General features: G+C 32.5%; 1 protein-coding gene and 2 non-coding genes across 5 annotated transcripts; all 3 read left to right on the top strand.

Annotated features, from left to right (window-relative positions):
• Window positions 1-5,630: 5,630 nt before the first annotated feature.
• LOC130497155 (small nucleolar RNA SNORD96 family) lies at window positions 5,631-5,716 on the top strand. Its single transcript, XR_008936166.1, has one exon. It is a non-coding gene; the product is annotated as a small nucleolar RNA SNORD96 family (small nucleolar RNA).
• A 41-nt stretch (window positions 5,717-5,757) lies between these two features.
• On the top strand, window positions 5,758-5,837 carry LOC130497275 (small nucleolar RNA Z221/R21b). The gene has a single exon (XR_008936278.1). It is a non-coding gene; the product is annotated as a small nucleolar RNA Z221/R21b (small nucleolar RNA).
• Window positions 5,838-12,399: 6,562 nt separating this feature from the next.
• Window positions 12,400-17,332, top strand: LOC108807251 (putative glucuronosyltransferase PGSIP8). 3 transcript variants are annotated; one of them, XM_018579511.2, is made up of 4 exons: window positions 12,400-12,525; window positions 12,594-12,956; window positions 15,987-16,447; window positions 16,548-17,332. In XM_018579511.2, exons 2-4 carry the CDS (start codon window positions 12,622-12,624, stop codon window positions 17,234-17,236), a joined length of 1,485 nt encoding a protein of 494 aa, XP_018435013.1. In that variant the 5' UTR covers window positions 12,400-12,525; window positions 12,594-12,621; the 3' UTR covers window positions 17,237-17,332. The 3 variants fall into 3 exon arrangements, with proteins under 3 accessions (XP_018435013.1, XP_018435016.1, XP_056845120.1); XM_018579514.2 differs by having other exon boundaries at window positions 12,416-12,513; XM_056989140.1 differs by lacking the exon at window positions 12,400-12,525 and having other exon boundaries at window positions 12,548-12,956.
• Window positions 17,333-20,868: the final 3,536 nt, after the last annotated feature.

Genomic DNA, 20,868 nt, shown 5'->3' with positions numbered 1-20,868 from the left:
TGTATCATAATTTTTTTAAATTGGACATAACTTCATATCAACTGGTCATACAGGAGAAGTAATAGAATAGATAATACACTATATTTTAGCAGCTTAAATTTATGCGAAATGTGGTTTCACACCATTGAAATAGCCAAAATTAACGGATTTATCAAACTGTAACATTGAATTAAACTTAGGAATTTTTTTAAATAACAGCATAGAACTGAAAGTTCTTGTTCTAAACTTCAAAACAAATGGTTATTGTATAGAATTTACGTATGAATCTCCTAGAGAGAGTCAAAACCAATATCAAAATATGCATAACATTTTTCTATATATCAACTTTCTAATTTGAACTTTATGTTTCTCACTTTCACAAAAATTATATTGCCCTATCGACTGATCTAATTAACTTAGGAGAAAACACATTTAGTACTACTGAATGAATTAGCTACTATATTATTTGGCTTGAGTTTGGAATTTTTTCTAAATAATGTTAGAGAATTAACCGATCATCTATTATATTTCATTATTTTAACCAACTGAATCGAAATCCAAGCTCATATTAACCAAATAGTATAATTCAATTAGCAAAAGGAACCGAACTTCGGACTGTGTGGATACAAACCAATTACCACTACATTACTATTACTTGGTCTGCTTTCACAATTCTAACTTTAGAAGAAAAAAACTATTCATTTATCAAAGTAACTCATGAGAAAAACAAGAGTAAATGCCTAAACGGGAGCTGTGGAGTTGACTGGTGTACAGTGTTTACATGGACCCCACACGTGCTGGCCTTTCTTCTCGACGGTGGCCCCATATCCCAATCAAAAACTCTTTCCACCTTTTTTGAAAAGGAACTTTATAGGGGACGCGTAGTTCTTTGAACCAAAAAAAAAAGGGGGACGCATAGTTCCACAAATAGTAGGGTCACAAGTGTCCTACCTTTGGTCAAGGAAGCAGCCAATCATATTCTTGTTAGTTGTTACAGTTTTCTACGGCTCTCTCTCCCTCCTCACCTTTATACATTTATTTTCTCCATTATATATATAAAGTTCTCCACCGTGATGTCGTTTTACTTCACCAGCATAAATATTCTAGTGTAATACTCCTTTCATTATTTATCCAATATTATATAATTTGATATTTTTGACAAAAATATAATTTAATTTTATAACTGTAATTGGAATAGATTGGATACTCTTTCAAGTTTCATTTTATCGATTTTCCACTGAAACTATATTAACTTGAACAAACTGGATTTGAATTAAGACCCTTGATAAGTTTCATGAATTTTCAACTTAAAATTAATTGGCAATTAGTGGATTGGTCCAAATCTCTTATATATTACTCAAGTTCCTTTTATATTTCGATGTGAGATCTTCTCTCCAATAATCTCTGATATTAGTCAGAAAGTATTCCAAATTCAGATCAATATCACTAAATGCGTTCTTTGTGAAGTCGATCGGATCAACCGGTATAATTTATCAAAAAAAAAAACTCATTTTACATGATTTACATGGTTAAAAGAAAACTACATCGACTTTTGTGGATTATGGAGTTTTTCTTATAAATCCAGTGTCTACTCATTTAAATCGTATGCTGGCCTACACTGCTACACACTTTTAGTGTATAGGTTTAAATTTATTTTATTTTATTTGTGTATACTATAGAACTTGATGTATAACTTTAGTCTATAAGATGATTTTTTAGAAGTTAAAATAAACCTCTTGACAAAAAGGTTAAAATAAACCATTACTTCATTTTCTCAAAAAGAAAAAACAATTACTTCACACACTGTTAGTTTTTAATATTTTTCTTTTTAAAAAGTTGGTGTAAAATTAAACTTATTCAATATAATGTATAAATTTATATTTATAAAACATATGTTTTTCTTAGCTTGTTTATAATTTTCTTAAACTGTGTAAAATTAGAATTAAAAGAAGAAAAAGCATCTTATGTTTCGAAACCGACAAAACATAGTACATTATCTTTAGAAATTTCTTAACTTTTTTTCTAAAAGAAATTTCTTAATTTGATTAATAAATCACGATTATTGGTTAAATAACATTGATTAGGCGATCGGGTTTGGTCTTTTAAAGTTTGAATGCCAGCGATATGCATAAATCTCCGACTTTTGTCTTTGTCGGTTTGGTTTATAAGAACAACGTGTCAATTCTTGGTACCACTTGACGTTGTCCCGCATTTTATAAACCAGTGGCCCAAGATCACCTGGACCCATCATCGTATGTAAGTACGCATCTACGCTTTCTCTATAACCGTTGTCTGGTTTTGATCCGAAGGTGGAGATTCGTCCCGACACGCGCGTAGAGTATTAATGTTTATGAAGTTGCATGTTAGGAAAGGGAAGTGGAGCGCGACGTAAGGCCTACGCTGCTTGAAAGAGCACAACAAAAAACATAAGAGTGATCACAGTGACATCACAAGAGGAAATGACAGAGAAAAAAAAAGAATACGCTGGCTTCTCTTACGTGGTCTTCTCGCTCTCGTGGATAATAATATTTGTATCTGCATTAGTTATTTATGATGGAGATAAGTTTTATAAAGACTAAAGACTTTTCACCAAAGTGTGCCGAACATCATATTACGTGTATAAACCAAAAACATGCAAAACAGGCCCATAACCCGACCAAAGAGTGGACTATTAAATCATTACAAGAAGAGTCCAAATTTTGTGATCAGGTAACCAATGTGAGTGCGACACGTCAGGTAACATGAACCATGATGAGATAATGTTGTGAAAACCCCAATCATATAGATGGAGGAGCTTTGAGGATGTACGAGCAAGTGGCTATCTATCCGCGAACCAAAAAATATAATATATAAATACGTAAAATGGTTTAGTAACATGTATATACTCATCAAGAGTCCGATTATCAGCTCGGAGTATCTTCCTCTTTTTTTTTTGCTAGGGCTTTCATGTTTTTTTTTGTGTTTTCTAAATGGCCAGTCCAGTAGATTGTAAAGCATGCAAGTTTACAATCACGTAAAAGGGTAGTGATTCCCTGTGCGAACTTAACATTTAAAAGCAATACAACATTACTAGTCTACCACCTATTTTCTATGAACTTAGAACAAGCGCAGTGGTCGACTCTTGCTGAGTCTCTCAGGCAAAAGTAATATCAAATATTCGATTCAAAAAAAGTAGTTATGAAACATTTGGAGAGATTTAAATTAGATATGTCAGCTTTTGAATAGTTTTTGTTTTTGTATTTAAATTTTAATTACATCATCGATGTATTCTAATATTAAATTGCTAAGGTATTTTCTCTAGAGAAACTATTCCACTAATTATGCTCTTATATGCTGATATTTGCACAAGAAAAAGGAAGAAAGCTTCTTACAAAAGCCAAGAGTCATGAACAACTAGTTAATACTTCGATGGCTGTATTTGGCAATGACAATGAAGCTTTGGTTTAAAAGAAAAGGAGATATGATCACATTTTGCATAATTGTGAGGTCAAATGGGTAGGCAAAGCCTGACTTTTGATTATTGACATCTATTTTAATGCAGTCCATTCGTTTTCACGAGGCCTACCCGTACTGGATATCTTGCACTGGGTTTTTCATTATTTGAAAGTGACTGTGAATAGTGATTCATTGTAACAGTACTATATTCTTTGTAACTGAAATATAGTATATCGTAGGAAAAAAAGGTTGCACAGAGTACCAGATTTTCACGCATTCATCAAGTCTCTGACAAAGAAACATTATACTCAAACCCATGACCCCCAACAATTCTTAGGAAAACTGCGGTCTATCCTAAAGAGCATTTATACTTACACGAAAACATTGGGAAAATTTATACTTGTATGTGTATAGTGCATATGTATATGTATCAATGCATGTGTGTGCATATAAAATATGAAATATTTACTTCACTTTTAGAATCATTGCTATAAATACTGTACATCTGATCTGAAAATTTCATCACCCCATGTACATTAATATAGTAGACTATTATACTATCTTCTCTCTAGAATTAGGACCAGTTCTACTAAATATTCAAGTAAAATAAATATAAATACAGTACAGAAGAATCCATAGCAAGGGTTCATTCCCATGGGGAATATGGGGGTTTACTAATTTTTTGAAGAGTAAAGTGATCTCGGCGTGATATTGCCATCACGTCATAACCAAAAATTGTTATATATGAGTAGTTCCAAAGTTGTGTATGAGAAAAAGTATGTGGTAGTGTTCTTTCATATAGAGAATAGCTAAAAAACAAAAATTTAAAGTAGAACTAGAAAACGAAAACGTGAATGGAGAATAGTAAGGATATGGGGCCTTATCAATTACTTTCTTTTTTTTAAGAGCAAGTTGTTAGCTTTTTCGTATATTTATATTCTTGTTCCAGTTATGAGATTCCAACTTTCACATTACTACAAGATAGAGCGGTATCCTACATGTCTGTTTTTATTTATCATTAATATCATTTTTCCAAATTTATTTTAGTAACTTCACATTATAACGAAATGCGATAAACATATCTTCATCATACTTCCCCTATCTTTTCATTTTATGGGGATTAAAGTTCACAGAAAACAACACATGTTTTTCCAATGATGAAAGAAAAGGTGTTATAGTCCATATTGCTGTAACCTGAGCTTCCAATGTATATAAGCTGTTTAAAAAGACATCCATCTTGTGGATTAAACATGTTAGACCTACATCTGAGAAAAATTAAGTCTACAATGTCGTGAGAAAAAACTTGTTCTATCGGATTTCTCTAATCGTATCTTGTAGGTGAAAAACAATATAAAACATGTCTTTCAAAACAAGTGTACACATGTTTTTTGTGCAACCAATGAGAAATATATAAGGAATCTAACCCAAATTTGATGGAAATGAAATCAGAAATGATGCATGGATGGAACATGTCAGACGGACCTATCCTATACTCCGAAAAGTATGGTGGGCAATTCAAACATGAATTGTGCTGATGTCTTGTTAAGTACAACGTTGGTCACTCTAAGTGCAGAGTCAAAAAGTTGGTTAAAAAGTCATTCAAGAGCCATCTCCACCCACAATCACAATTTATACCATACAATCGAATCCAATCACATACTAAAAGGCTTGTTGATGGGCCGACATGTAAATGAATGAGTCAATTCAAAAACTCAATTAAAAATAATAATTGGGCCGTAGCTGGGCTATTTCGCATCCACTCTGCCCCGTAATAGTAAGCCGTTGCAAACCTCTACGGCTTCCGATGCCCTAGATATCTCTTATGTATATAAGACATCTCACGAACTCCTCTTCCTCCTCATCTCTTCTTCTTCCTCGTACTTCTCCACTAGTAGTTTTGTTCTGTTTTTTTCTTTAGTATCTTTGATTATTCTACTTGTTATGTTCTTTATATGTGACGGGATTTCCTAATCAGAAATCTATCTTAAATGGAGCAATCTGAGTAGTGTGATTGCATATTCCACGAGTAAACGTCACAAAGCGAACTGTATACCTAGGACGTTGTAGGAGCCTCACGGCTTCTCCGTCTTCGGTGTCTGGCTCTCATATTCCATTGCCCTGCGGAGCGGCGTCGCTGCCTTTACCGTTTTGGCCGGCCATGAGTTCTATATTTCTTTTCTTTTTATTTTTAAATAAAAAAATTGAATTAGGGTTTAAAGCCGATGAGGAGATCAGATTATAAAAGAACACCATCTTTCGGGACTGATTATTTATTGATGATTCTTCTGCAACTCTGAGGCTTATTTTCTTGTTATTACATTTTAAGTGTTCTGTTTCTTTAGAAGGCAGTGATGATTGAGAATGTCATGCACCACTCTGATTCGTGCTGATAACTATCTCTACCCATATTATATCTGATGCCTTTTTTTTTGTTTTAGAAATTATGTTCGATTAAGGGTTATAATCTGATGATGGTCATTTTAATGATTTGACCTTGATGCGGACTGTAATTCTTTGATGTTAACTTTTGGTTCCTGATGGTTATCTCCCTTTTTTATTTTATGGTTTCAATCCGTTTTGTTAAACCACATTCTATTGGTTTTATGGTTGATTTCAACGATTGTAGACTGTCAATTGTTTGGTTTTTGTTTATTGCAGGTTATGGTGTTGTCTAAATCTCTGATTCGGAGTCTCTAGAGAGGTTGATTCTGTCTTCTAGAGGATCTGCGGTTTCCTGATTGTCTTTCTCTTCGTATGTTTAGAAGAGATACAATGTTATTTACATTGTTACTGATAAGCTTTGTAAAATTTTGACTATTTTGATAATAGGGAAAATTGCATTTTAAACCCTCAGATTGTCACATTCTCTTTAAACACATAAGTTTTTACACTTGCATTTAAACTTTGAAAGTGTCATTTTTTGCATAACAAATCTCAAACGAATTTTACTTGTTTTTCAAATCAAATAATTGACTTGTACTGTTCATATGACGACGATGTGTCAGTTTTTTTTTAAAATAATAAAATACAGAAAATTGAAAAAAACAAAAAAATGGAAAAAAAATCTAAAAATTAAAATTTCAAAATTAAAAATATAACGATTATTTTTTTAACAAATATGTTAATTTAAAATAAAATAGATTTTTTTTATATATATTAGGTTTTGGTGTGAGTAAAACTTCTTAGATAAGAGACATATCTTTTAAAAATATAGAAAAGAAAAACATTGTTATTATGTTATGTAAATTTTACATATTTGTTAAGAGATCTATTGGTATTATTTATAAAAAAAATTAGAAAATTTAAGTTTGTTTAAAAATAAATTAATTTATTAGTGAAGTTTAAAATTAACATATTTAAAAGAAATTGTTTTATTTTCAGTTTGAAATTTTAAATTTAATTTTTGAAATTTTAATTTTTATGTTTTAGAAATTTTAGATTTCTTTTAACTTCCAACTTTTTAGAATTTTTTTTGGAAATTTTCGAATTTTTTCTACATTTTATTATTTTTATTATTTTATTATTAAAAAAAAATAAAAAAATTGACACATATCACAAGATGAACAATACTGGTCACCTATTTGATTTGGAGGTTTGTTATGTTAAAAATGTCACTTTCAAAATTTAAAGTGCTAGTGAAAAAACTTCAGTATTTAAAGTATTAAAAAATAACACTCTCAAAGTTTAAAATACGATTTTCCTTTGATAATATATAATTAGTTTCAGATGTGTTATTGTTTAATACTACACAGCTTTTGCAAGATCAATTTTGCGTATTTCGTCTCTTCACAGACCTAAATTTTAGTACTCTTCCAAATCACATCGAGATAATTTGTTTGGCCTGGGTATAAATATCACATTATCCCTAGTATAACCGTGATTTTGCGAAGAAGAACTTTCAACTTGAACTTGAAGTGCCAAATCCAGTCTTAAGGGCTTTGTTTTCGCTACAGTTGATGTGTAATGATACGAAGGTCATAGATTCATGTACCGCCGTGACTCCGTTCTGCTGCTCCTTATCCTATTTAGACTACACCGTGCATCAATGTCACTCGGGTAGCATAACGTCTTCTTCAGTTCGGAGTTCAGATCCGCCCACCACCCCCGCCTCCAACCTGCGCCTCTCACCAACCCTTGTCAGCTTCCTTGCCGACCTTGACAACGCTGTGTTTGTATCTGTCATCAAGCCAACACTGTGTCAATGCCAAGGACTCTATGGAGATAAGCTATTCCGAGTATACCTTTTGTCATCTCCTTTAACTGCAAGGTCATGTCCACTGCGTTGCAACTTCCTTCTTCACCTAGGAAGAGAAATGGAAAAAGGTCAGTTCACTCCTCCACTGCCATTTGTTCTCATTCCAAAAAATCAGAGGAAAACTCTGAAGTATTGTGCAAAGAGACTCCACCGTCCTGAAACACTATGCCTCTTACCCGACGTTTGCTCAAACATGCTCAACCAGAACAAGAGTGATGATATGCTCATGGTTATCCGGGTTACAAACTATTGCCCTCGACACGATAATGTTGAGGTTCGAGGTTTTGATCCGATTATACCTTTCAGTCTGTCATCTAACTCCATTGTCCTAAGCGTCCCTATGAAGGCTAAGCTAGCTTTTGAGATTCACCTAGTCTCGCTGAGAAGCTTTGTGGAGTTTGGAACTGATCATGTCAACTTCAATATCAAATCAAGTCAAATAGGACTTCTTCTTGGTGTTGTCCAAGGTCTTGGAGCTTCTCACCAAAAGCTCTTACCGGGCAACAGTCCAACCGTTTCTTATTGGTGTATCAACGTCGACTTCGACCATCAGTTGTTCTTTCGAACAATCGCCTTAGAGATTAAGGTGAAGCTTCTCCATGGGGTTCTTCATCTTGCTGAGCTTGACTCGCCTCTTATAGGCTTTATCCTTCTATGTTTCATAATGTTTTCTTTTATCGTTGTACCGTCGAGCATGCCTCCGGATTCTTATGCTTAGTTGTAAACTTTTGAGATTTTAATATAAGTTTGGTGTTCCAAAAAAAAAAAAAAAAAAAGTAAGAACTGGTGGTTTGTATATTTCTTTTCTTTGATGATAACTGTCGGCCTGTCACCGTACTCCACAAACTCGGCACTGTAAAAGTATTGGAAACGTCATTCATGGCACTGTAAAAGCATTTTAAATGTCTGTCATGGCTCTGTAAAAGCATTGTAAATGTTTATCACCTACACTTTTGTTTAGGTCTATTGAGTTTTTCTTTATTCTATTATAGATTAACGAGTCCATTGGCCATTTTGGATTGAATCATATCCCTGCACTTTGCTTTGTTCAATATAGAGCAAAATTTCATTTTATACACAATAACGGGAACAACTCTAGTAATGAGTAAAATTAAAATCACATTATTCCAATTTTTGAGTAATCCATTTTTTTGTTCTGTTATAGAATTTGAAATTGATTAGAGTTGGAGAAGGATTTACTTCAAACATCATTTTGAAATAGAAACTTGAGTACGGTTAAAGATGCTTTTATAGAGTTTGGTTAGATACTCGAATGTAGATGATTTCTAAATATGTTTTTTCTTACTTTTTTTGATCTTTGCCTTTTTACTTGCCATTGCCAATCAAAATACAACCCGCATGGTCCGTCCTCCGGTCAGTATTGACATAAACGTACTTATTCTCTTTTCTTACCAATTAACAATATCGATGACCAAACCTGATATACTAATTTATAATACTCACATCTTGACCAAGTCCATCGCAACTGCTTTGTTCTTTCTTTCTTAATTTCCTTTTTCTTCCGTTAATTACTTAAGCTTTAATCCAAAAGTCGTTTAACTCGTCGTAATATTCGTTACGTAGCCACATTGTTGTTAGAGATAATAATCCCACTTGCTACTATTTACAACTACCTGCCTTTTGTTGGTTAAGTCTATGGTTGTTGTGTTAAAAAGAGGTTTATGGTTGCTGTAAAAATTCTTAGTTTATTTCATATTGTTATACATTTTGTGGGTGAAACGTGTAAGGATGAGAGTTCTCAAAAGAAAAAGTTCGCAACAACAAATCGAATTTCTTCCTCACATGCATACATGACATGCATTACTTTCTTATATTACAAAAGCATCCACGTCTAACCAAAGCATAAACCCGAAAAGTATTTATAATTTAATTAGAAAGCTTATCTACATACACAAATAATCAGGTATATAGATACATTTACAGCAAGCCGGCTTCGTCGCTTTTGCGTCCGCCGGAAATGAAGGAGCCAATGATGCGGCGGCCCACCCTCATGCTTTGCGAGGGACTCACTCCCATCGCCACATCTTATATGCATAATGCATCCACTCAGTTAGTTATGTGAATCAATCATTTCATGTATTCTTTAAACCAAAACAAAATATCGTTTCATCCATCTCTTAGAAAAAAAATTCGTTCCATGCATCTTCAACAATTTTACACACATTTGTCAAAAAAAAAAAACAATTTTACACACTCTAATTTATATATTTTCCCATTTAAATTTCTCTAATTCTGCTTATGATAGTTCTCTTTCTTTCTTTCTCGACAAACATATTTGTTTTCAGATAATTCTTTGTTTTGTAAGGTTGTGAATTTATAATTGCGTATACTATTGAGTAAAATCATCACTAGATAAAAATTATTAAAAAAATGTAAAATAGAATATACAACTGAGTCAACTTGTGTTTTCAAAAGTGTGATTATATACATGCATATATATACTTTTTTTTTTGAACTTTGTAAGCATCTCTATTTCACAAACATCATGGACTGACACAGTTTCATTTCAACACACAAGAAGCGTCGCATGATTGTTAATCAGTCAACGTTCCATTTTGAGATCTTTTTCTAGTTTCCTTCCTCTTTCTTTTTCAACCATTTTCTTCCAATTTTGGCTGTAATTGGTGACTATTTAATTGAATAGAAAAATGAATAAAATGATGAATAAAAATTCAACTGAACAAATGAATAAATAGAAATATAGGAATTAATAGTCAATTCATTCCTCATCGATACTGGAAGAGGAGTTTTTTTTTCACAACTTTTTTCATTCTTAAAAAAATAAGAGGAATGAAATGGGACCATGTATCTGTTATTTGACAGAAAAATCAACATGAATAGTGTAAAAATTGAGGAATAAGAATTACACTAATTTATTTTTCCTAAAATGGAGTCACCAATTGAAGCCGATCAAAGAATATATTCTTAACACTAAAAGGGATAATACGCCTACATATAATGACACAACATGTAATCTTCTGTAATAGTGATTAAAATATGTGTAACATAAAAATATAAAATTGTTATTATGTATTGAAATGCTTATTTATATAAGTCAGTCAATGATATATATATATATATATATATATATATCCACGATTAGAACTCTAATCAAATCGTTTTAGAATAGTCTTGTTGCCTCGGAATGGACCACATTTCGGTTCATGTCGTTATCATGTTTGAGATGTACCATATTTTGAGGTTTCCATAAAGATCCTAGGTACTCTTTATAAACCTTTTGTGCTGAGTATGCAATATACTGTTCTTTATAGACCTTGCTTTATCAAAAGAAATAAGAGCCAAAGAAATAATGACCAGAAACTATATTTTTTCTCATATAGATCAAATCCGGTTAGATAGAAGTGTTTTTTGGAGATTCGGTTTGTCTAACGCCACCACCACTTGATCTAACGCAAATGAATAGTTAACAAATAAAAATCTTAAATAATTATTTTAACTTCTTCCACAAGTAATCATATCCATACTTATTTATCTTTCTGTTTCGTTCATGTCAATCAGATTATTTCTGACATTTCAAAGCAACAAGCATAGTTTACTTTATTTATTGTGTACACTAAATGTTTTGAGTTGTTTCTTGACAGAATTGACTCTGAAATATAGTTTTTAATAAGTAACATAAATATGTATAAATACATGAATAATGAACTAGGATGCGATTGCACACCACTTGCCAAGAGGACGAAGACGAAGGCTCAGTCCACGTGGTCCACAATTGACCATTTCCACAATACTAATTGCCAACAATATTATAGAATAAATTATGCGGTTACTTGCATAATCACCTATTATTTTATTAAGAGAAAAAAGTTAAGCAAACCGTAATTCAACATCCTCTTGTGCGTTACAGACTAAACAGCGTGTCATATCCCTCTAGTCCAGAAAATGTGACTAAAGATAAATGCAAGGTGCTTAATTTGGTTTAAACACTTAAAATCTGGAATCCCAATCAACATTTCCGTGTGAAATAAACATTTCCTTTGTGGGCGAAGATATGATGATATCTGATGTGAAGATAAACAGTATCAAAAATCATTTGATGTAAATTTTTGCTATAGTTTACATTAATACTACTCCCTCCGTTTCTTAAAGAGTGTCGTTGTGACATTTTTCACACAGATTAAGAAAGTTGTTGAAATATATGTAAGTTGTAATTAATTATACCTTTTTGACCAATAGTATTTTAGATAAATAAAATTATTTATAAAATCAATGGATTCAATTAGTTTTCAGTTGAAAGTTAGTATAATTTACATTGGAATTGTAAAGTGACACTCTTTGTGTGACAAGAAAATGAGTTCAGAGTGACACTTATTATGAAACAGAGGGAGTAGTTTATTATTCTGCTATAAATTATAAAAATTATTATATTAAGAATTAACAATCGATTATTTATTTTTTCCTCCAGGAAATTTTCTGACTATTCTAATTTCACCAAAGTACCGATTCTTGTTTAAATGATGATGAACCATTTTCTTGGGAAAAATGATGATAAACCATTATTTTAGAATTAATGTAGAATGATAATTATTTTTTAAGGTCAACATGTTTAATCAACATAGTTAATGTAGAATGATAATTATGTTTTTAAGATACAACATGTGTAATAATTTGTATATCTCTTAATATGGCACAACAAAGTTTTTTTCTTATAATGAAAAAAAAAATATCATTATAAGAAGAAAATTAAAAATATACATATCATTACAATATCTTCTCAGCTGGCCACTCGCCTCCTAATTATACCTCTTGAACCCTTCACAGGCTCCCAGAAACCTTCCTCTCTCTTTCCATACATTGTTTGGGTATATATACGGGTATGCATTTACAAGTTTCCTTAGAAGAAAAAGAATTAAATTCTGAATAATACTTTTATTTATTTCAGTTCCCGTTCAGACATTGTTCAGACAAAGATGGATTTGCAGAGAGGTTTAGCGTTATTATGTTGTGTCCTAACCCTTCTGGTAATCGAAACGACAGCATACCGAGAGAGACAGCTGCTTCAACCGCAGGAAACGGCAATAGACACTACAAACGCGGTGGCGGCGGTACAAGATCGTGGTTTGAAAACGCGGCGGCCGGAGCATAAGAACGCCTACGCGACCATGATGTACATGGGAACGCCGAGGGACTACGAGTATTATGTTGCGACACGCGTTTTGATCAGATCGTTGAGAAGTCTCCAAGTTGACGCTGATGTTGTCGTCATCGCTTCTCTCGACGTTCCTCTCCGATGGGTTCAAGCCTTGTGAGTCTTCTTCATCTTCTTTTATTTCCTCTGTTTCTTGTGTGCACTGATTCTGCTTACCATTAGCTGACGTCATCGTTGACCAAAACTATTACGCTGGATATATGCATATTATATATATGAGTATCTGTTTGATCAAAAAAAAATATATATATATATGCATATTATTTTTTACAATTTTCCATTTCTTGACAATATCGAAATTTTTCACTATAAGGTTTTGTACGTCAATCAGCAGGTTTGATAATGAGATATTTTCTTGATTTAAAATGGGATATTTTTTTGAATCACCATTAAGTAATAATATATTTATTCCCGTAGAAATTAATAAGCTTGGAAAATAAGTTAAATAACCGATCGAGAAAAAAGGATAATAGGTTTTGTAGGACATCATGGCTGGTTTCTTTTCTTGTTAATCGAATTCATGAATTCAAATAATATTTGAACATTGAAGAAACCGTTCTTTGTTTTAATGTTCCTTACTGTTTTTGTAATGAATAAACCATAAGTTGGAGAGAATCCAACTTTGAGTACATATACGTTGTTGAGAGTCTCAAAATTGAGGGATGTTAAAATGAGTTATGTTCGCGGATTTTTAATGGGTTCTTCAAAAAATTAAATGCATGTTTATATCTATTTAGTTTAAACTTTAAAGGATTTTAAATGAGTAGTTTTGTTAAAATTTATTTAATAAATGAGGTTTTACTTAAAATTAGCGGGGACTCTACTAACCTATTTAATTTAATATAATTAATTAATTATATTTTGTAATTGTGTGATTTTAGTAGAAAATTCGATTTTACGATTTTAGCGGAAAACCTCAATTTTTACGGTTTTGGTAGAAAAAATCGATTTTGCAATTTTGGCAGATGAAATTTGATTTTTACAGTTTGGACGGGCGAAAACTCGATTTTGCGGTTTTGGCGGAAAAATTGGTTTTATGGTTTTGATGGGAAAACTCGATTTTACAGTTTTAGCAAAAAAAAACTCGATTTGGTAGTTTTGACGGGAAAACTCGATTTTATGGTTTTGACAGAAAAACTTAAGTTTTATAGTTTTGGCGGAAAACTCGATTTTGCGGTTTTAGCAAAGTACGTGATTTTGCGGTTTTTTCGGGACAATTTGATTTGCATTTATATAATAAAAAATCAGTTAAATTTATTTACTTGTTTCGTTTAATTTTTTGTTAAGAGAGTGTAAAGTTAAAATAATTAAAAATTAAATCAATAATTGTTTAAATGAGTCTAAATGGGTACATGAAAATTTTGCGAGTTCTAAATGGATATCCCTAATACATCCACAGTAGAACCTCTACAAATTAATACTCTATAAATTAATAAATTTTATCGGTTCCAACTTGGACCGGTTCAAAATTTTACACAAATCGATAAAATAATAAAATAATATATATTTTTCTGAAAATTCTATGTAAATATATGGTCTCACTAATATTATAAATTAATAATATATATATGTATACATATTTTATATAAGCAAGAGCCTATTATATATTGTTTGTTTTATATTCACAATGAAATTATCTTTATATTTTCTTAACATTTAATATATTTTTGAAAAGATTTAGTAACACTATATCTAAAAACTACATTTATTTTCTATGCAATGTATATAATATACACTAAATAATATAATAAAATTAATATAAAATATCAAATTCCAAAAAAATAAAAGGTAACATCTTTACACAAAAATTAAATATTTTTCTTATCTTAAAATAAATATATATTAAAATAAGAAATCTAAATATTTTTTTATAAATTAATATCGCTATAAATTAATAAAATTTCAAAGTTTCAATATTATTAATTAATAAAAGTTTTACTATATTTTTAAATGAGTTCTAAATGAAATTGGACTTAAATGAGGTGGGTTTAAATGGGGTGGGGTTTTATCATTTTAACATCCCTAGTTGAGACCTACTTTTAAGTCCATTTTATATCCTACCATATATGTTAGTCGATACTACGCGCGCGCTTCTATTATTTTACATTTTCTTACTTTGAGCCAAATAGTTTAAAGTAATCAAGTTCAAGAACTTGTTAGGTGTTTATAATTTTATAATTCTTTTATATCTTCTATGCCTTTGTATTATTCGAATTCTTTGGAAAATATACACATTTCTTAACTCTTGAAATAAACCATAGTATCTTACCAACCAACAATTTGTTCACCCTTAAAAGTTGAAACATGCGTCGAAGAACTGGGAGTTAAAACGATCGGAAAAAGAATTGTTGAATGAAAGGATATAACATAAGACCATCCAATGAGGGTTCTTCTCATTGGAACTCTTAAAATTATATTATGTATCTATATATGTATGTATGTATTATATATGTATAAGTATTTATTTTTGTGGAATACTATAGACAATGGCTCTTACATATATAGATATGTAATACTCTCTCCGTTTGTAAATAGTTGATGTTTTAGGGAGTTTTTGATGTTTCAAAATAGTTGATGTTTTAGTATATCAATGTACTTTTTAACTTTATCAAAAACTGTGTAACCAATGATAAAATGTAATCTATTTTGTGATTGGTAGAACAATTTTTAATTTATATTTTAATGATATTTTTTAGATTAAAAACAAGTTTCTTAATAATTGTGCACAATCCTAAAACTTCATCTATTTTGAAACAGAGGGAGTATAATTTTAAGAGTTCTAATAGAAAAAACCCCATTGGAAGTGCTCTAAGGGGTTAATTTTTTTTTTTGACATCATATAAAGGGTCAGTAAGGAGAGTTGTTTGACTTTAGTATCCTGATTGAAAAACCTTTTGGAAATAGGGAAGAGCTGCGTACAAGTTATTAATTTATTGCCGGCCAATCTGCTCCAAAGCTAGATCATGCAATACCGTCTAAATGTCAACTTTAACAATACAGTGACATGACATGCTTACAGAAAAATAAAATCAATACATAACTAATTAACTATGTATACGCTCAAAATCATGGACTTATTAGTTGTTAAGACCGAACCTGTGTCACTGTGTGTGTGTGTGTTAACAGGGAAGAGGAAGATGAAGCTAAAGTGGTGAGAGTTGAAAATGTGGATAATCCATACAGGAGACAAACTAACTTCAACAGTAGATTCAAGCTTACTCTCAACAAGCTCTACGCTTGGGCTTTGTCTGATTATGACCGTGTGGTCATGCTCGATGCCGACAACCTCTTTCTTAAAAAAACCGACGAGCTGTTCCAGTGCGGACGCTTCTGTGCGGTCTTCATAAACCCTTGCATCTTCCACACTGGCCTCTTCGTTTTACAACCTTCGGTGGAAGTGTTCAGGGACATGCTCCATGAGCTACAAGTTGAAAGAGAGGTTCGTGATGGAGCTGATCAAGGCTTTCTTGTCAGTTACTTCTCTGATCTTCTTGACCAGCCTCTCTTTCGTCCTCCGAGTAATGGCTCTGTGCTCAGTGGCCATTTGAGACTTCCGTTAGGCTATCAAATGGACGCTTCTTATTTCTGTAAGTCTCTTTCTTTTTACTCTCAAATAATTATTCTTGTCTATAATAATATAATACACATTTAGATTAATGTAGTAACATGATTATCTTTTAATCTCAGATCTTAAACTACGATGGAACATACCGTGTGGACCAAACAGTGTGATTACATTCCCGGGAGCTGTTTGGTTAAAACCATGGTACTGGTGGTCATGGCCTGTTCTTCCACTTGGTCTATCATGGCACGAGCAGCGTCGCGCCACTCTAGGGTACTCAGCAGAGATGCCTTTGGTGATAATCCAAGCTGTGTTCTACCTTGTGATCATACTGGTCACACGACTAGCTCGTCCTAACATAACTAAGCTTTGTTATCGCCGCTCTGACCGCAACTTAACAACGATCCAAGCAGGTTTCAAGTTCCTAGCACTTCTCTCCGTAGTCGCAGCCTACGTCTTCCCGTTCTTTACTATCCCTCACACCATACACCCACTCATCGGCTGGTTCCTCTACTTGATGGCCTCTTTTGCTCTCTCTTCCATCCCAATCAACACTCTCCTCCTCCCAGCGCTCCCTGTTCTCACTCCATGGTTCGGCATTTTCGGGACGCTACTTGTCATGGCCTTCCCTTGGTACCCTGATGGAGTTGTGAGAGCGTTGTCTGTTTTCGGATATGCATTTTGTTGCGCACCTTTTGTGTGGGTTGCATTCCTGAAGATCACGTCGCATCTCCAGGTTCTGATTGAGAAAGAGGTGTTGTTTCCGCGGTTGGGAGACTCAGGGGTCACTTCTGGCTTCAGCAAATTGTATTAGGAGTGTTTATTTTGACGTATATTGGTTCTGTATATAAAGGATTATTATTGTTTCATTCACCTTACATTTTATATCAACTCACCCCAACCTTATTTATTTTACCTGGTGAAAATATCAATTTTGCTTGTTCAAAAAACCTCGTTTGCACTTGTCTAATTCACTCTCTTGGGCTCAACAGACAAATAAGTCAAATTTAATGAACACAAACGATTGAACGAGTTCAGAAAAGTAGGGTGGTTTAGCCTATATATTGTCGGAAAACATCAGAAAATCCACTAGAACTTGAGGTAACAAACGACTAAGCAAGGACACTGTTTCTCCCAGTTCTTCTTTTTGCCCCTCATTGATTTTTGCTCACTCGTTACAGAATATGCTTATTCTTTAACTCCAGCCTCCCTAGACTCCTTATAGCTCTCCAGTTCTCTGAATGCTCTATAATGTTTCACTTTAGCCATCGGTTTATTATTGTAATAGCTTCATCTAGCCGCTCGGGTTATATAGTGAAGTCGAGCTGTGATGTAGTAAGTAGTAACGACTACAGATTACAGACTGCGAGTGTGTGTGGTTCATATTTGACAACTACGTCTTTGTAGCTGCAAGAGCTACAAGAGAACAATCATCAACAACGATTCTGAGTACTATGATTATTTCATACCTTCTTCAGTAACGTAATTCTTGATTACAAACTGATCAAAGAGGAGTAATTGAGGTTGAGGGTCACATAAACGTGTAATCTATTAATGACCTTAATATTTTATTTTACGTACTATTTAGTAAGTTAAATTTGATCTATACTTGAATGGCGAGTGCATTCAATAAACCAGTGAACTAAAATTAATCTAAATTATTCCCGTAGATTTCTGCTATAATTTTAAAACCAACATTTCAATATGTTATTTTATAAATAAATCTTTAGGCAATTCTGTCAAATAGCCATTTTTATGTTTTTGTCACAAAATAGCAATCAAAAAAATAAAATGACAAATATAATTCTTTTTTATTTTAAAAATTCTAATATATTTATTTTTTATTTTTTGAAATTTGAAACTCATATCCAAAACTCATCTCTTAACTCTAAATCATAAATAGATTAGTTAACACAAATTGTATAAATACATGTTTTACCTCTTAATAAAACCTCTTTTGATCATTTTTTTTAAGAATTATTTTTGTGAAGATAAACAAAAAAGAGTTATCTGTGGAAATTTTTCATAAATCTTTTCCGTTGCTAATTATTAAATTAACTCTAAAGTTATACCCCATATATATACCACCTGAATGGCGAGTGTATAATATATATAAGACCTAGACAATGAAAGATCAATGCGCCGAAGTTAAAATTGGACGCATCTAAAACTTATAGTCCAAAATATTTTGCTCCAAATATTTTGTCACCGCCTGAATCTGACTGATTCTATCTGGGTCCCTTACCTTTTATAGACCACACACTGTAATTTGTATAGCTGTGTAATTTGTATAGCACCTTGACCTTTGGGATGGCACCAAATATTATATAAAAGACTACTACAAATTCCACTTTCGTCTTGTTCGTACGTTATGGCGATAGCACGTGCTCAGCAACCCACCATTTCTAACTTCATCTGTAGATTCTCTGAAACTTTTGGACGTTCCTTATTCTTTTTACTTATTTTGTTTATAATTTTCTGATTGTGTTTACTGTAAAGAGAAACATTTAGAAAATCCTCTGACATCTCTCTAGAAAAACTTCCGGCGTGAATAGTGATTCCGGCCGACGGAATAGGCTTCCACAGCCACCGTCGGTCCGGTTTGGGTTTGATTTTTCTTTCTTTTTCTGTTCAGTATCGGTGTAGGTGGTCTTTGTTTTGACTCCGGCGGTATGCTTGTCCTTCGGTGGCCGTCCGGCTTTGTTTCCGGCGTCGTCACCTTCTTCTCCGGTGAAGGCGGCCGGCTTTAGGTGTGTTTATGGAGGTGTGAAGGTTCGTGTCCAGGATGAGATCTCGATCTATCAAGATCGATTGATGCTCTCCGTTGGAAGATGTGTGGTGGTGAAGCGTCGTGCTATTCCGGCGTTGTCTCCAGTGAGATGCAACCGATGAATCTCCTATACCTTCGATACAGTCGTCGGAGGTGAGTTTTCATTGGTCAAAGATGGTGAAGATGCGAGTTCTCCTTTTATGGACTAGGGTGATTCGGGGTCCAGTGATCGACAGTTCTTCTCTGGCGGTGAGATTTAAGATGGTGGAAGCGGCTGGTTTCTCCAATACGTGTCCTGCCTTGGTGTTGAGGTTTTCAACACGTGTAGCAGAGCGGCGTATTTCCCAGATGTGGTGTGCAGTCCCCTAGATTAGGGTTTGTGGTCTCTTGGGCTTAGGGCCCATATATTTTAGTTTCGCTTTTGTTTTACGTTTTATGTGTTGGGTTTTTGTAAGTTGTTTTGGACTTCCCTGTAAACTGCCTTTTTAATAAAATTTAAATAGATGGAAAAAAAAAAGAGAAACATTTCTATCTTCATTCCCATTTGTTCTCTCGTGCCCCTTTAATTCCAAAGTCCAAACTAATGATTACTGTTGAGCATCTAGAGATAGCCTAGTGAAGATGAATAAATGATTTTATCACCGGGCTTCACATAAAAAAAATAGTTTTGGAAAATCTAGTTCTAGACTAAGTCACCTAGGATTCTCCAGCTTGTACGTCATCGTGGGATATATCACATCAATATGTTTTCCAAGCATATATAACAAAATGACTTTTCATAAAATCACTCACCCTACTAAGGTACTTTCGTCCATCATGTTTCAACTTGATTAGTAATATATAGAGACATATATATTAAAAAACCTTTGAAAGATAATATTGTAGAATAATGATAATGTTAATCTTTTTTTTACTCCACGGTTCTTTTTAATCAGAAGAAATTCAACTTCCATAAGTTTGAAACTATTTTTTACTGATATCTATTTTCAACTAATAACACTATTTTAATGTTAAAATTACATTTTTGTCATTTTAATAGTTACAAAAATTCAATTTCTAACTCAACTCTATAACACTATTTTATTATAATTTTTTACATTAAAATCTCCAATCTAACATTAAAAATTACACTATTTTAGTGTAACACTATTTTAATATCTTACCAAAAACAGTATTTTACTATAAAATTATAGTGTTACACTAAAATAATGTAGTTTTTAGTGTTAGATCGAAAAAAATGTGTAAACTTACACTAAATAGTGTTTTAGTGTTGAAATAAAGATGATCTAAAATATTTTCCATCAGATTTTGAATTAGAAAACTACCAGCATCTTGCTTAAACCACTAGGCCATCATCACGTATAATTATTCTATAGATTTTATTGTTCTAAAATGTATTCATAATTACATTAAACATAAAAATTAATATTCAATTCATATGTATTGTATAATAATACATAGATTGATATCTAATATTGTAGACCATTTTGGCCTGTCTTTATATTTTCCTTTGTAATAGGAGATTTTTGTTATATAGACTAATTGATAAAATAACATTTTAATATTTTTAAATAGAAAAGTTCTATAATAAAAACAGATTATTGGAAATATGAAATATTTGGAAAAGGATTAAAAGCTCTTAAAATTTAGAACATGTTGTGTTCCCTTCAAAAGTT

This window comes from Raphanus sativus, chromosome 6 (assembly GCF_000801105.2).
Source record: "Raphanus sativus cultivar WK10039 chromosome 6, ASM80110v3, whole genome shotgun sequence".
NCBI classification, from domain to species: domain Eukaryota; kingdom Viridiplantae; phylum Streptophyta; class Magnoliopsida; order Brassicales; family Brassicaceae; genus Raphanus; species Raphanus sativus.
This window is presented reverse-complemented; position numbering and strand designations above follow the sequence as displayed.

Excerpts from the sequence above, each read along its gene's own strand:
- LOC108807251 (XM_018579511.2), top strand. The coding sequence starts at position 12,622 with ATGGATTTGCAGAGAGGTTTAGCGTTATTATGTTGTGTCCTAACCCTT. Across the intron at positions 12,957-15,986 it reads CTCCGATGGGTTCAAGCCTT|GGAAGAGGAAGATGAAGCTA; the intron begins GTGAGTCTTCTT and ends GTGTGTTAACAG. Across the intron at positions 16,448-16,547 it reads AATGGACGCTTCTTATTTCT|ATCTTAAACTACGATGGAAC; the intron begins GTAAGTCTCTTT and ends TTTTAATCTCAG.